Raw genomic sequence first — 16,538 nt, 5'->3', positions numbered from 1 at the left:
GGGTCTGAGGGACAGTGGACCGGCCCACTACTGAAAAAGTTTGCTGACCCCTGCTCTAGGAAGTCTTCACAGCTTGAAACTCCAGTCTAGAGGAACACACCAGTCCTTTAACAGTCCAAGTGTAGCATAAAGCAGGCAGGCTGCCATCTCTTCCAGTTGCTCTAAGAAACCACTGTGTAACTCCTGCCTTAGCTAACCTTGGTCATTATCCTCACTTTGCCTACCCTATTCATCTGTTACCTTCCCTTCTGGTTCCTGGCCTACTGATTTCCACCTTGTTTGGGTTATCACCTTCCTTTGGTGGTGGACATCACTATGGATCAGGACATCATGTGGCTCAGTCCCTTTGCCCATGAGCGTGACATGAGATCTGTAGATGCTTCATCTTGACTCATCATACAGAAGCTTAATAAAACATGCAAGGCAAGTTAAAGAAGCATTCATTCAATCCACGTGCTGCAGAGCATAATGCAAACTAACCTTGAATGTGCACCATCCAGCAATTTGCAGGGAATAGTGATTCAGATGTGTTAAATAAAAGGAAATTTCTAACTGTTGTCTTTAATGTAATATGCTGAGTGTCCTTGTCCTGAGCTCTGTAAGTAGCAGTATGTGATCAGTTATTTAGCACAAAATTACCAGGACAGAAATGATATATTGTATACCTATATTCAGACCTTCCTAAGAAGCCTGTAGATTATCCGAAAGAGAATGTCCTTTTGAAGTAACAGAAAAGTATTTCAAGTGAAGTAAAGATTATTTAATGTTAGTGAAGAGTGGGTAAAATCCTTTAACTTATGGACTGAAGGAAGGAACAAGAAAAAAGTCAGAACTATGAGATCACAGTTAGCGGACGTTACTGCATGAATATTGGTAAATAGTCTATAACACAAGCTACTCTCCCTTTCTTACACACATTGCTCCTGATAATATCTGTACCAAACAAACTTAAAATTAATGCAGTTTCTATATTCAACACATCCTTTAGAGTCTCTTAGCGAGCATGAACTAGATGGACCAAGAAACAAAAGATAAGTACAGTGGTACCTTGGGTTACGAACAGCCTAGTTAATGAACTATTTGGATCATGAACACTTCATCCCTGGAAATGAGTATTCCGATTTGCGTATTATTTTTTTGGAATGCGAATTTGTGGGCTCTGGCTGTGGGAAGCCTTGGTAGGCCGCACCGTGGCCCAGAACTAGGCCCCGGCACCTGTGTGGACTTGATTCAGCCTCCGCTGCCGGGCTCTCACCGCGGGAGGCCTCAGTAGGCCGCCCCAGGGCCCAGAGCTGGACCGCGCAACCCATGAAGCCCGGATTTGGCCCCTGCTGCCAGGGGAAGAAGGCACCAGCCGCAGGAGGCCTAGCAGGCCGCACCGCAGCCCTCATCCCGCCCCCGAAGCCGCGGAAGCAGTGCCGGCCATAGGGGGCCCAGCAGGCCACACCGCAGCTCCAAACCCCGACGAGGAACACTTACCTAACCAAGACCAAGAGCGAAGTCCAGCGGTGAACCTGGTAAGAAAACAAAGTGAGCCTGGGCCGAAAAGCATCAGCCCTTTACTGGCCCTTGCCCCCCCAGCTGGTAGCAAGGTGAGTGGCACCTGGCCAGGTAAGCCCACCCACCTTGTGGGAGGGGGGGGAGTGGAAAAAATTGGGATTCTGCCTTGTTCCTTTGTTTCTGGGAGTCTGCCTTGGGCCTTTGTCTCTGCTTTGCTCCTTCGTTTTGGGGACTTTTGGGGAACTCTGTGCCATTGTTTTGGGGACTGTGTGGAACTCAGTTCAGCTACTTATTGATTGACTGTGGGACTGCTGACATGGATAAAAGCAGCAAAGGGAAGAGAACCATGATAACTCTAAGAGGTAAAGAAGCAAATTATTTCTAAGCGTGAAAGTGGGGTCCGTGTAAGTCAGGGGTTGGCAAACTACGGCTCCCGAGCTGGATCAGGTCCGCCTGGGTCCTAGATCTGGCCCACCCAGCCATTTAAGAACCCGCCATGAAGCCGAGACTCCTGGCGATGGCGACGGGTGCAAGAGGCCGAGTGGTAGCGGCTCTGGCAATCAAACGCCATGCCTGATTTACCTCAGCGTGGCACAGGGCTGTCTCTGCCAATCAAACGCCTCACTTGGTTTACCTCAGCGACGTTTGATTCACAGAGACGTCCCTGCGCTGCGCTGAGGTAAATCAGCCGCCGTTCGGCCTCTTCCTCCTGTCGCCTGCAGAAGCTCCGTCCAGGCAGTCAAGCTGGCTTCTGGTGGTGGCGCTGCGAACACCTTGCAGCCCTGCATCATGACGGAAGGCTCCAATGACAAGAAAAGGTGTGGTTCTGGGTTGCATTGCTCGCCTCCTTCACATGCCCCCCACTCCTTGTTTCGGGTAGAGGGCCGGGCTGCCTTTGCTTGCTTGCTTACCCTGATATCATTAATATTATTCGTAGTTTTGTGCCCCCAGAAGCTGAGCGTTCGCGTGGTCCTTTCTCCTCTTGTTCTCCCTCCAACTCAGGCCATTGGGGAAATAATAATAGTAGTAGTAATAATAATCATCATCATCATCATCATCATCATCATCATCTTCCTCCCGCCGCTGCCGTTGCCCTGGTGCTCCTGTGGGCCAGAGAGCGGAGTGGACGAGCTCACTCTGCCTACCCGCTACATGAGAAGAAGCAGCGGTGTGGTGGCAGCGGCTCTTTCTCTGGGCGGGGAGAAAGCCCATTTTGCGGCGGCGCCACCAGCCCTTTGGCGAATGAGGCAGGCGGCAAACCAAGAAGGAGGCTGGGGTGGGTGGGGAGGAGGACTCCTTGCCCCCCCACCTCTTCTTCCAGCTCCCTCCTGGTGCTGCTTCTCCAGAGCTGCCATCCCTCCTTCGCCTTGACCGTTGTCTGCATATTTAACTTGCCACCCTTTTCTCTGTGGAGTGATTGTGGGTCTCGGTATGTGTGTGTTTTGGGGGGTGGCGGGAGGATGAGCAGCGTGGTGGTGGGTGAGCTAGTCTGTTGAGGAGCCTTGCCCACCCCGATTTAATGCACATTATTTTATTTTATTACGCCTGCCCTTCCCCCGCCCCATTCTTCCCAGTGTGTATAGGAATTTGTTCATTTCCCCCCCAAAAATATAATCCAGCCCCCCAACAAGGTCTGAGGGACACTGGACCGGCCCCCTGCTGAAAACGTTTGCTGACCCCTGTGTGTAAATGATCTGGCAACGCAGTTTGGTATGGCCAAATCTACAATTTGTACCATCTTAAAAAATAAGGATGCCATTAAGGGAGCCAGTGTTGCAAAAGGTGTTAAAACACTCACAAAGCAACGAACACAGACAATGGAAGAAATGGAAAAACTGTTTTTAATATGGATAACCGGAAAACAGTTGGCCGGTGACAGCATTTCTGAAAGCATAATTTGTGAAAAAGCTTTACATTTGCATGCCAACCTCATCGCAAATGCCCCTAGAGCAAGTGATGAGGTTGAGAGTTTCAAGGTAAGCAGAGGGTGGTCTGGAAATTTTAAGAAGAGAAGTGGCAGCCACAGTGTTGTGAGACATGGTAAAGCTGCCAGTGCCAACAAATTAGATGCTGACCGATTTGTTTTGGAATTTAAAGATTATGTTGAGTCACAGGGCTTCGTTCCCCAACAAGTTTTCAACTGTGATGAGACAGGCCTCTTTGGGAAGAAAATGTCAAAGAGGACCAACATCACAAAAGAGGAGACAGCATAAGCCCATGAAAGATAGGCTAACCCTTTTACTTTGTGCAAATACAAGTGGATATTTTAAGTTGAAGCCTTTGCGAGTCTACCATTCTGAGAACCCCAGGATTTTTAAGAAGAACAATGTCATAAAAAGCAAACTGCATGTGATGTGGAGGGCAAACAGCAGAGCTTGGGTAACAAGACAATTTTTTATTGAGTTTGGGCCAAGTGTGAAAAAATACCTCCAGGACAAAAATCTTCCAATGAAGTGCCTGTTTCTTATGGATAATGCTCCAGGTCATCCTGCAGGCTTGGAGGATGAGTTGTTGGAAGAGTTTGTGTTCATCAGTGTAAAGTTTTTGCCCCCCAACGCAACTTCTCTCATCCAGCCCATGGACCAGCAGGTCATATCTAATTTTAAGAAGCTTTACACCAAAGCATTGTTCCAAAGGTGCTTTGAGGTGACCTTGGACACAGAGCTAACGTTAAGAGAGTTCTGAAAGAATCATTTTAATATCCTCCATTGCTTACATATGATAGACAAAGGATGGAGAGAACACTGAAGGAAGCATGGAAGAAATTGTGGCCAGAAGCTGTCCCAGAACATGTAAAAGAGGCTGTTGAAGAGGATGCTCTTCTTGTTGAGGATATTGTGTCTCTGGGAAATTCCATGGGCTTGGAAGTAAGTGGTGCTGATGTGGAGGAGTTAGTGGAGGAGCACAGGATTGAGCTCACCACAGAAGAATTTCAAAACATTCTGATGGAGCAGCAAAAGGTGGCAACTGAGGAAATATCTTCAGAGGAGGAGAGCAGAGCAAGTCTATCTACAGCAACAATCAAAGAAATGTTTGCAAAATGGGATGAAGTGCAAACTATTGCTGAAAAATATCACCCTGATAAAGCTGCTGTAAGTCATGCCACTAACACCTGCAATGTCTCACTTTGGGCATGTTTTAAAACATCGGCAAAAGGAAGTCTCAATTTTTGGTAAGGAAAAGATCCAGTGAGTCTGAACCAGGTGGCGGTGGTGTAGGTGGCAGTGGTGTAAAAAAAAAGCAAGGGAAGGAATGGCAGGAGAGGAGTCACCAATTGTGAATCTGGAAGAGGACCCCAACCCCCCATCCAAACAATGACTATCATCAGTGCAGTTAAGAAAGAAAAAAAAATCACATTTTCATTTTTTTAAATCATCAATACTGTTTTATTGATTGTACAGTACAGTACATTGTTTATTGCTTTCATTTTATGGATCAATGGCCTCATTATATAGTAAAATTCATGTCCAATTACTGTTTTAGGGGTTGTTTTGTTTTTCATCATCTGGAACGGATTAATCGGTTTTCCATTACTTTGTATGGGAAAGCACACCTTGGTTTAAGAACACTTTGGTTTAAGAACCGGCTTCCGAAACGGATTAAGTTCGTAAACCAAGGTACCACTGTAATGAGGGTGCCAGGCGAGCCTCCTGGGGGAGAGCATTCCATAAGCTGAGAGCCATCACAGAAAAAGCCCATTTTTGTGTTTCCACCCTCCGGACCTCTCGTGTTGTCTATGCAGGAGAAGACTGTAAAATTTTATGTAGGAAGGCTACCTGAGCGAACACAATGCCTGGTTAATGCACCCAAAAAGTCTGATGTGCTGCAATCTTGGGACCATACCACTTCATAATATGGAGGTTGGTTCAATACCCCCAAGTCAAAACCTTCCTGCTCAGGAAAGCTAGTATATCAGGAAGAAGTGGTCTGGATGTGCCTTCATCCCAACATGCTACTTTGATTTATCAGAGAACATTGAGATATAGAATCTGCCCTCTGTGTTCTAAAAGGGAAAAATATCTACCTTTTTTTTAGTAACTAAACAAATAGGACTAGCAGTGAAATTTATCTGTGTGGAAAGCTCCTGACCAAGGTCCTATCCAGCCATGCCCTCCTCTGGGATACGCCATTCTCCCTCCCCTCTAGTTTTCTTTTTCCTTTTTCCCAGTCCATCTTTTTATTTTTTTAAAAAAATTCTGACATTACAGAACTAAACTCAAATGTATTAATTCCACTCTTACATCTCATGACATAACAGAAAAACTTCATGAGCCAAGAAAGGGGGAGAAGCGTATAAACTAAAATATGAATCAGCATTTTAACAGCTGAACAGAGAAAGGGAATTAAAATGCTGCAATTTTTTTTTAAAAAAAAACATGAGTAGATGGGTAAAGCATGTAGAACTGAAAATTTACAAACTAGTTAAAACCTGGAATCGCTGACTGCTCAGAAACTACACAGATGGACCGTGGGGATGAACAGCAGAAACAGGTAATGCGTGAGGCGGTTGCATTGTCCTAGATGCTTCCCATTCCACCAGTCTCCAAAGAAAGCCTGATATTAATTAGATATTGAGCCAGGCTAATGCTGGCTGCAGATCCAGTTATGGTAACCTGCCTGTCAGTAGATCCTTCCACTGGATTGGCAATTTTGATCTGCGCCCCAGACATCTGGCGAATCTCATTGATCTTGGCGCCTTGACGCCCAATGATGCATCCAATCAGATCGTTTGGAATGGTGAGTTCATGAGAAATAGTTTGAGCTGATGCATCCAAACCATGGAATCCAGTGTTGCCATGAGACATTGGAAAGTGTGACTGTTGCATTGCCAACTGTTGCAGCTTGGTCAGATCTGGCTGTGGAATGGCATACTGTCCTTGAATGGTATAGGCCTCTTGAGGTGGTCCCTCCAGGTCAGAGTTGAGGCACACTGATGGGGTGGTGTGGAGGTTACTTGCACTGCCGCTGCTGTACCTGTCCTGACCGCCTGCAAAGATGACAGGAGAACTGGATGGCTTGGGTCGGTAGGGGATGGTGACACCCTTTGGGGGAGACTCCAGCATGACCACACATAACTGCCTCCCCTCTGGTTTTCTGACCATCTACTGCAACCATGCATAACAATGCCCACTGAACTGTTTCTGGTGCCCCCTCTTAGGGTTTTTCTTTTTTTAAAAAAGAGAATTCTACAAACCTTGGGTCAAGCCTGCTGGTGCATTGAGGCTGCAGAATGGGGGGTAGCAAGACTGAATTCTCTTCAATATAAATAAAATAATATTCTCTGAACTAAGTATCAGACAGAAGGCTGCATTAGAATCCTGCTAGTTCCAGCCATTCTATGTATAGGACACAGACACCTATCCCTATCCCTATCTCTGAAGGAACATGCACTTCTGTAATTCCCACAATTGCAGTCTAAAGGGCTGTCACATGGAGGTTGGAGCAAGTTTGTTTTCTCCTGCTTTGGAGGGTAGGACCCAAACCAATGGATTCAAGTTACAAGGAGATTCCCACTAAACACCAGGAAGAACTTCCTAATATTAAGAGCTGTTCAACAGTGGAACAGTCTCCCATGAGAGGTGGTGCACTCTCCACTGTTTAAAAACTGGAGGTTTTTAAACAGAGGTTGGATGGCCATCTGCCATGGATGATCTAGTTGAGATTCCTGCATTGTGAGTGGTTGGAATAGAAGACCCCTGGGGTCCCTTCGAACTCTATGATTTTATAACAGAGTACAAAAGCACCTTGATGTGTCATTTCTATCTGCATAATGGAACTAAAAATCACCTTACACCACAGGTCTCATTGTCAGAATAACAAAGAGAAAGGTGCGTTTAAAAACTTACATATTACACAAAGCATTAACTGCATGAATGATACAGATTGCAAATGGAATGTCCATACTCTCCAGATTCTTAATTTCTGACTTAAAGAAAAAACATCCTAGATGCAGCCCTTCAGTATTGTATTAAAGATCTTACCATATGAATCTGAAACAATATTTACAAATGTTACTTATAAATATTTTGAAACTACAGTTATCTTCCCTAAAGAACAATTTGCTAAACATTCTGCTGATTTGTACTCACCCTTTCTTTCTGCTCACGTGGGCTTTATTTCCAAGCCTATTCAATATAATGTTTTCCAAGCAGGGACCATGTGAATTGTTCATATAAATGGAGCAAATTAAACTGTCTCCACATATATCCTATCACATTTGTAGCCCTGATTTCTCTCCTTAACACGTGGCCAAGACAGCGTATTATCTCCCTGCAGAGGTTGACCTCAGGATATTAGATTCTGCCACACAGCTCTCTTGTACTAAACTGAGGGGAAACACTTAATCACCCCTGCCTTTTCAGGGAAAAATCAACTTTAAATTTGCCATGATGAAAAATCAATAAAGCAGTAATTGCTTGGCTTATCATTGTGTGGAGGAACAAATTGGGAAGCGAAGCTTAGCGTCCACACAGATTTCAGTGAAACACATGGAGTTTCAGGATCACTAAGCTAGAAAAGGGAAAGGTCTCAGAGCGATAATTAAATCTACTCATGCTGATTTTCTGCCAAATTTATTTCCCAAGTGTATATAAAATGTTTCACTGCTTACTAGCTAGGCATAACTAATCAATTCAACACTGGGCCAACACACATGAGAAACAAAAATGCAAATTCAAGAATGAAGGCATCAGGATAACATATTCATTTAGCATTAGTCAATATTATTTCTTGAATTCAAAGAAACGAGTCCTTATTTCACTCTATCCCTTTGATATTTAAGATCACTTTTACAAATGTCTTTTCCCTATAATCCCCTCTAAATCTTTTACACACTGATTCATTCCCGGTACCAAAATAGTGTTATCACTGTCAGATATTTTAATCATCTTTCACTTCACATTTTTCAAATTGTATGTTTTCATGAGCAGCTCCATTTTAATAAATCAAGAAAACTTTTAATTGTATTATGCATGATATATTAAAGTCAACCGTTTAAGCACCTCATAGCAGTAATCCAACATGCCTGGTTTTAATATGGAAAAGTACCATTTTCTTCTTCAGCAGTATTTATATTGCACCTTATCACAGTGCTCTTGTGGCCACATATTTAATTTACCTTGAGTTTGACTAGCCAGGCCTAGAATTTAAAGAAAATCAGGTCTGCCAATAAAGCTGTCATAAATCCTGATGCCATCATAAATAAAATTTAAATGCTGTTTTCAGTTAGTCCCAAATTAAAACACCCTCTGCCATTGAAAACATTCTTGTAAAAGTGGTGTATTTTTATTAATAGACCTAATTTTATGCAGAAAATTAGCATAGCTCCAATGGAAGTGCAATTTGGCTCTGTCAAATTCAAATTAGATGGGGGAAATCTCTCATACCTCCCCTACTCTGCTACAAAAATTATTTTTGTGAGGGAGTCCTTCAACTGGTTATAGGGACTGTGATAATTAAAACATTTAAAGTAGCACAAGCCCTCTTGTCTCTAATCTGTAGCTCAGGTCAGCTGTCTGTAAATTCTAATTTGTCCTCCATTTGTATTCATGACAGGAAAATGCCGCATATGTAACAGCAAACCAGCAGGAGGGTGTAGTGGTGGGCTTGGAGGTCAAATAATTTGATTTCTGAGCAGATTACATGTAACATCCAACATCTAATCTCACACCTGATTTGGCAATAAAATTATAATAAAAGTAATGTTAAGACACCATTACTAAGGGGCAGATAAAAGAACAGCCTTTCTTCATGTGCTGGAAAACAATATGCTTCTTTATACCACATGTTTTCCTTAGCAAAGCAGTCCATTTCCAGAATCCTGCTACTTTCCAAAGTGCTCCTTTAAGACTTGAGAGAGGGGCAGGGCAATTTCTTGCATTTATTTTAAATACAGGGCAAAGCATGGGGAATAAAAGCTAAGCATCCAATGAATTGGTGATTTCAATTACAAATCAATATTTATTTTCGACTAATAGTTTTTGCTGGCTGCAGAGAGTTTATAAACTACCGTATTTTTCGCACCATAGGACGCACTTTTTCCCCTCCAAAAATGAAGGGGAAATGTGTGTGCGTCCTATGGTGCGAATGCAGGCTTTCGCTGAAGCCTGGAGAGTGAGAGGGGTCGGTGCGCACCGACCCCTCACGCTCTCCAGGCTTCGCACACCTCTCCGCAAGCAGCGGGAGCCCAGCGCTGGGCTCCCGCTGCTTGCGGAGAGTTGCCAGCATGCCGAAGCCGGCGTGCGCTGAGATCAGCGCACCCAGGCTTCGCGGACCTCTCCGCAAGCAGTGGGAGCGCTCCCGCTGCTTGCGGAGACTTGCCTGCATGCCAAGCCTGCGCGCGCTGAGCTCAGCGTGTCCAGGTTTCGCGGACCTCTCCGCAAGCAGCGGGAGCGCTCCCACGGCTTGCAGAGAGCTGCCTGTTTGGGGGCTGGGGTCGGGGGAAGCTCGAGCTTCCCCCGCCCCAGCCCCGCGCCTGGGGGAAAATAATTTTTCCCCCTTTATTTCCCCCCCCAAAAAAACTGGGTGCGCCCTATGGTCCGGTGCGCCCTATGGTGCGAAAAATACGGTATATGAAGCTGTATCCAATGTTAGTTCTACACAGAGTAAGTCCATTAAAAATTATGCACATGACTAACTTAAATCCATAAATTTCACTGGGTCTACTCTGTGTATAACTTAGTTGGATACACTCTGTATTCAGATAAAATATGGCTAATGGGGGGGTCAACAAAAGTTAAGAATTGTAAGACAACAATTATTCCTCATATTTCCTTCGGATATTAACTTTCATACATCTAGCTTTGCCAAAAGCACCTATAAGAATTTTGTGGTTATCTGGTTTTCTTCCCCCTCCTACACCAATTAAACGATTTTCTAACATGCTAATTCCTTGAAATCATTTCAAAAGGTATTTTGGCCTCAACCTGGATTTAATTTCAGATTATTTTTCAAGCAAATTACATCAGCAGAATTCTTAATACTGACAGTATCTGTTACTGAACCAGTGGCAGCATTTGTTACAAAATTCAATCTTCAAACGGGGATATATTTTCAAAAACACAGGAAACTATTGTTTTCCCTGCTGGTCAAACGTCACACTGTAAGCTCTTTGGGGCAAATACCTGTTTTTTAGTTATATTACTTTTTAAAGAACTATGGCAACCTTCTTAAACTTGGTGTCTTCTAGATATTCTGGACTACAATTCTCATGAGTCTCAGAGAGCATGGTTGTGCTGATTGAGGCTGAGGGTTAGTGGCAGTTGTAGTCCAAAATATCTGAAAAGCACTGGGTTGGGAAAGGCTGCACCATGTACATTGATGACTATGTACATTTACTGGCAGTGCCAGGTACTGTCTTATTTCCTGCCTCCACATAAATGACTGCAAAATCCTGACACACCTTTTACTTTCCTTGCTGGAAGGACTTCCCCTCATTGACATTCTACTCCCTCTTGCAAGATCCCTTTAGAGATGCCATACTCCCTCAAAATTGCCCTCAGTTTTACATACTGTTAATTTTAATTTCTATCTGCTTTGTTAATCTTTACTGGCTCTACTGGATAGCTCAGAGACAGAACCTTTCAGCAGTGTATAGTCCCATTGGTCACTTCCACCCAACCAACTTTCTGGGGACTCTAGGGCTGGTGCTAAATTGTGGTCATCAGATTTGGTGGTGGGGTGTATGTGTCTATTTCCTTTTAATTCAGTTCAGGATATGAGTGAAATATGCTTGGACTCTGAAATGGTGACAGTAGGACCAATCTAACTTGTGCCTTCCCCCAGATTTCTTTACATGATGGATGACATTTAACTGGACACTGTGAAGGAGCCATCACTTCGAGATAAGGAGCTGCCAGATCAGACCACTGGCCCATCTGGTCCACCATCTTGTTCTTACAGTGACTGATCAGATGACTAGATCAACAGCAGGACCTAAGCACAACACTACCCAATTTGTGTGTCCTAGTAGGAGTGGCCGCCGAGATCATATAACACTGGTCCTGAAAGACCTTCATTGGCTCCCAGTACATTTCCGAGCACAATTCAAAATGTTGGTGCTGACATTTAAAGCCCTAAAGGGCCTCAGCCCAGTATACCTGAAGGAGCGTCTCCACCCCCATCGTTCTGCCCGGACACTGAGGTCCAGCGCCGAGGGTCTTCTGGCGGTTCCCTCACTGAGAGAAATGAGGTTACAGGGAACCAGGCAGAGGGCCTTCTCGGTAGTGGTGCCCGCCCTGTGGAACGCCCTCCCTTCAGATGTGAAGGAAATAAGCAACTACCTGACTTTTAGAAGACATCTGAAGGCAGCCCTGTTTAGGGACGTTTTTAATGTTGAATGCTGTATTGTGTTTTTAATATTCTGTTGGGAGCCGTCCAGAGTGGCTGGCGAAACCCAGCCAGATAGCCAGATGGGCGGGGTGTAAATAATAATAATAATAATAATTCCACTTCTGACAGTGGTATAGAAAAAATAGTTATCATGGCTAGTAGCCTTTGATATGTCTTATCTTCTAATAACTTGTCTAGCTCTCTTTTAAAGTTACTCAAGGTGATGACCATCACTATTGGTTGTGGAAGTGAATTCCATATTTTAATCAGGTGCTGTGTGAAGAAGCACTATGTGTTGTCTGTCCTGACTCTTCCAACGTTCAGCATCACTGGATGCCCTTCATAGGAAGCAATTAATAAATGAACTACTGTTGCTACTACTAAATCGTTTCTCTCCAAGAATTTAGTTAGTATCGTTATGGTTCACAACTGGAGTTTCATTTACTCTCAGAATCAATTGTAAACCCAGAACAATACGGGAAATGAAGAAATCTCTGAGCAACCAGTATATAGCTCTAGAATAGATTATGGACTGCATATCACACAATATCTTTACTGAACTACAAATGGGGAAGGAGTATTTTGGACTTTTACGTAGTTTGGCTTGAAATATAGTCTTAATTTGATAGACATTTTAGAAAGCCAGATAACACACCACTTCTGATTAACTTCGGAATAAGGAATATAAACTTGTAGCTAGGAATAAAACTGCATGTATCTTGACTTGGGAGCTCTGTGATAATCTTTATAAAAACTTAAAAGCAGCCTCAGAACAGCAATGCTGTGGGAGGTATTTAACCCTTCTCTCCTACATCATTTTCTCTGGTTGAAATTTCCCACCCTCAAAAAAGAAAGAAAGAAAAAGAAACCCGACAACAGATTTGCTGTGGGGGAGGCACAATAGGATACCTGTCTTATCTCTCCTGTGGATTAATAGCTACTGGGCAGGGCGGGGTGGTGGAGAGAGATGGAAAATGAATGAATGAATGGCACAACGGGAAGCAGACTCTCCCTTCACCTGCTGCCCAAGCTCCTTCCCTCTCCCCTGGCTGATGTGTGCACAATTCTCCCACATCATCTGTGCTTTGCTCCGAGGACAGAATGGATTGGGAGGAGTTTTGGGCCCTAGCCTCTGTTTTCAAGTTGACCAGGCTCTGGCATCATAAAGATTCCACAAAGGCAAACAAATCACTTTCACGTTGAACAAGTTGCCCTGGGATCTTAATACACTCCTGATGTAACTTCTTACATTAAAGCTCCCAGACTTGAAAGTGCTTAATCACCTGCTGAGTACTATTGAGATGACAGACTAAGTTAGAGGAAGCTACATTCCACTTTGAAGTTAGGATGTCCATGAAGCACAGTTGAGTTATCCAGTTTTACTTTCACACAATGCCCTTTTAAATACTTTCCAATTTAAGCTTTAAGTCAAAGTAAAACTACAAAAACCTACCCAGATGCCTTAAAAGCATGCTAGGGTCTCAAGGCAGGGAAAATGCAGGTAACTCTTGTTCTCGGTTATTACTGCTTCAAGAGTAGAGGTACTGGCCTAGAGGTGGCAATAACTTTAGCAGTTTTATCTTTTGTCACAATGGACATTGCTAAATGTGAGAAGCCTATATGTCTATTATAATACATGCACACAGTGTATCTGGATAACTTAATTAGAAAATTAACATAAAAAAAAAGATTTTCTTCAGATGTAATGAGTGCCCAGTGTGCTTTGAAGTTAAAGGGAATAAAGCTTCAACCATTTTTGAATAGATCATTAAACTGAAAAGTTTATGAAATTTGAACATCTATAATCACCTCTGCTTCAGTTACTGAGAAGCAATAAAATTATTAGCTTAAAATCTATGAGGCTAATTATGTTTTAGATTTTCAGTTTTGCATTGCACATCAGGAAAGTTCAGTATATTGTGTCAATCAATTACCTGTATATTAGGCATCTAGTTAGAGAAGTTCTCCATCATCCAATTTAACTATGCACACCAAATGCTGATATTTAGAGAACAGGAAGACTTGGAGACAAGACAGTATGGCCTTTGGGATTACTATAGGCAGAAGGGGGATAAGCTCTCTCAATATGTCTGCTTTTGTCAGAATAAAAATTACATATCCCAATTCACTGACCTCAGGTTTTCAGGTTGTATTAAACCAGTTTTTCATACAGGAAGTATTTTAAAGCTTGCGAACATGTTTCTAGCACAAAACTTGTGGGGATCTCAAAAAGACTAATTGGAGAAAACAGCAGGCTACCGATGAATCAACCTACCAATGTTACAACCTAGGGTCACTCCATAAAAACATTTTTCTATGTAATGAAGGCATGATTGGTAATTTTTCTTCAAGGATTTTTCCTTCAAGTTAAGACTTCAGTTGCAGGGGTACCTTCTGAATGTTGAAAGCTCAACATTTTAACCTAAAATGCTACCCCCCCCAATAGTGCAGCTGCTACTAGGATGAGTAGAATGTAATCTTATGAACATCCATGGACATCTATTGAATACTGTATGGGATGTGCCTGCTGATGAGCAATTCAACTCCATTCTACACCATTTTGTTAGTGCTTCTCTCTGTACCAATCCATCAGAGAAACACTTGTCTACTATTTTTAAAATGCAATACACCAAAAGGCTAATCCTCTCCCCTAGATATCAGAGTTCTCCGCCTCAGGTGCTTGAACATGAAACTATTTTTGGGGGGGTAGGAAACTGAGGTGAACAGCAGTATCTATAGCTACTAGTAGGAAACATACACGTGCACCCACTTGTAAATGAAGCTTCAGTTCTTCAAGAATAGATAATTATTACTGGCTGATTTTGGACTAACCTCTTCCCACAAAACTAAATGTTATGAAGTAATAAAATTCACACAACCCAACATTGTGTCCCATGTTCAACTTTACCTACTCTGTGCAGAAAAGCTGATCTCCATAATAGGTATGTCCTATGTTTTTTCTGGTGTAAAAATGTCTTATTTTCTACTAATCTGGAACTACTACTTGACTCTAATAATAAACTATGTGTTTTGAGCTATGCATACACAAAAGTTCAGTTTTAAGGATATTTTGGAAGTACCTTAACCATTCAGGGGAATAATTTGAGAGATACAATGTACAAATGTCTCTCTTTCAGACTTGTCTAGTTATTAGGGTCTCGTGCTCTGTATATGCCAAATAACTGACTTGTTTTAGGTTGTACATATACCAGGGCTTGCATATGTATCTGTATCTATCTCTCTATAAAAACAGTACTTTTAGTTCATCTAAATTTCATAGCTGAATTACCTTCTTCCTTTTTCTTCTTTGCTTCTTCTTCACTTCTTTCTTTAGCTTTTAATGCTTCATCAGCTTTTGCTAAAAATAAATAAAATGCTGATTAGTTGTTCAGTAATTAACTTTTTGATAAAACGACTTCTTATGAGGGATGGTCAGAAAGACACTTCTTGCGTCCTATGGAAAATGCAATTTACTGTGGGCACAAGAAGGGATTGTCTCAAGTCCCAACTTGTCCCTGTATAAAACACATACATGATGCTCAAAGAAGAAACCATTAGAGCAGCTGAACATTTTCCTTAGACTATCTTTGAGATATGTGGATGCTTTGAAGTATCCCACCACACATTTTCTTCGCAATACCTTTCCACTAGATAATAGACTGAAGCACTCATGGGCTCTATGTCTCCAGTGTTTGGGCTCCATAAGCAAAGCATGCCATACCCTGGTGCCCCCTTTGCAACTGGTCTGCTGGATGAAGAAACCTTGTACTGCTTCCTGTTTCCTTCTGTAGACACAACAGAGTTTCACTTGATGGATCAGGGCCTCTACATATATTTTTCTTCAGTGCAAGTCATAGCAGCAGCATTTAATTCATGTTATTACAGCATCTTCTAAGAAGAGTCTCCTTTCCTTTAGAAACAGCTTCCCTTATTACTTAATTATCTACAAGTTGCTCAACTGCAGGGGTTTTAAACACTTTACTACAGATGTTAAAGAAGATTAAAAATATACAGCACAGTAACAAGGGACTATCAATATACTCTGTAAATTAATTAAATTTCTGTTCTAGCACATCATTTATTCCAAAGCGTTAATGTCTCAAAGGGGCCATTCTCTTTTATTGCCATCTCACTGCCTGATGAGTGAACTTGGAATAAGTCTCTAATAGCATTATAGTTGATGAAATATTAAGTTTTTAAAAGTACTGCCATGTCGAAAGATGAAGAACCAAAACGTGGGTAGTTAGACTTTAGACCAGCCCTTAACATGTAATAAATCCATTATATGCCTAGTATACTGGCTGTTTTGCTCTATGTTAGTTTGCTGCACCAATACATTAGTTATATGAATATTCAATTGACATAGTGAGTATGAAGTACATGAATGACACATGACCACAACTTTCAAAGTCTAATGTCTCTTTGTATTTAGTAGCTACACCTTCTTAAAATATACAATTTAAATACTGATGCTCTGAAATGATAGAAGCAATTACAGAGACATCTGTTTCCATTTCCAAGCTTTTAGACACACTTAGGCTACATTAAAAGTCATGAAATATTAAAACTTTTCTGCCAGCAATATCTTTACAAGAATCTATTAAATTAGATAATAAAAACAAACCACTGATAACTGTAAAGACTTTTACTTCATTTACACTTTATTCTCCCTAGTAGCAGGATAAGGATAATAGAAATTCCATTTAAAT

At 42.2% G+C, this 16,538-nt stretch overlaps 1 protein-coding gene across 3 annotated transcripts in view; it reads right to left on the bottom strand.

Annotated features, from left to right (window-relative positions):
- Window positions 1-16,538, bottom strand: part of RSRC1 (arginine and serine rich coiled-coil 1) — a 171,606-nt gene that overhangs the window by 24,397 nt on the left and 130,671 nt on the right. For 2 of the 3 annotated variants that reach the window (XM_083739846.1, XM_083739847.1), the window contains exons 7-8: window positions 15,119-15,187; window positions 4,863-6,487 (exon numbers count right to left, since the gene is read on the bottom strand). In XM_083739846.1, the coding sequence (XP_083595972.1) occupies window positions 6,018-6,487; window positions 15,119-15,187 (539 nt within the window). In that variant the 3' untranslated portion in view covers window positions 4,863-6,017. Of the gene's footprint in view, window positions 1-4,862; window positions 6,488-15,118; window positions 15,188-16,538 lie in introns of those variants that run through there. The other variant, XM_083739848.1, reaches the window with a different exon arrangement.

The sequence above is a fragment of the Podarcis gaigeae genome (genome assembly GCF_964106915.1).
Source record: "Podarcis gaigeae genome assembly, chromosome: 5".
Lineage (NCBI taxonomy): Eukaryota > Metazoa > Chordata > Lepidosauria > Squamata > Lacertidae > Podarcis > Podarcis gaigeae.
The sequence above is the reverse complement of the archived record's forward strand: the minus strand, read 5'-3'. Positions and strand labels throughout refer to the sequence as shown.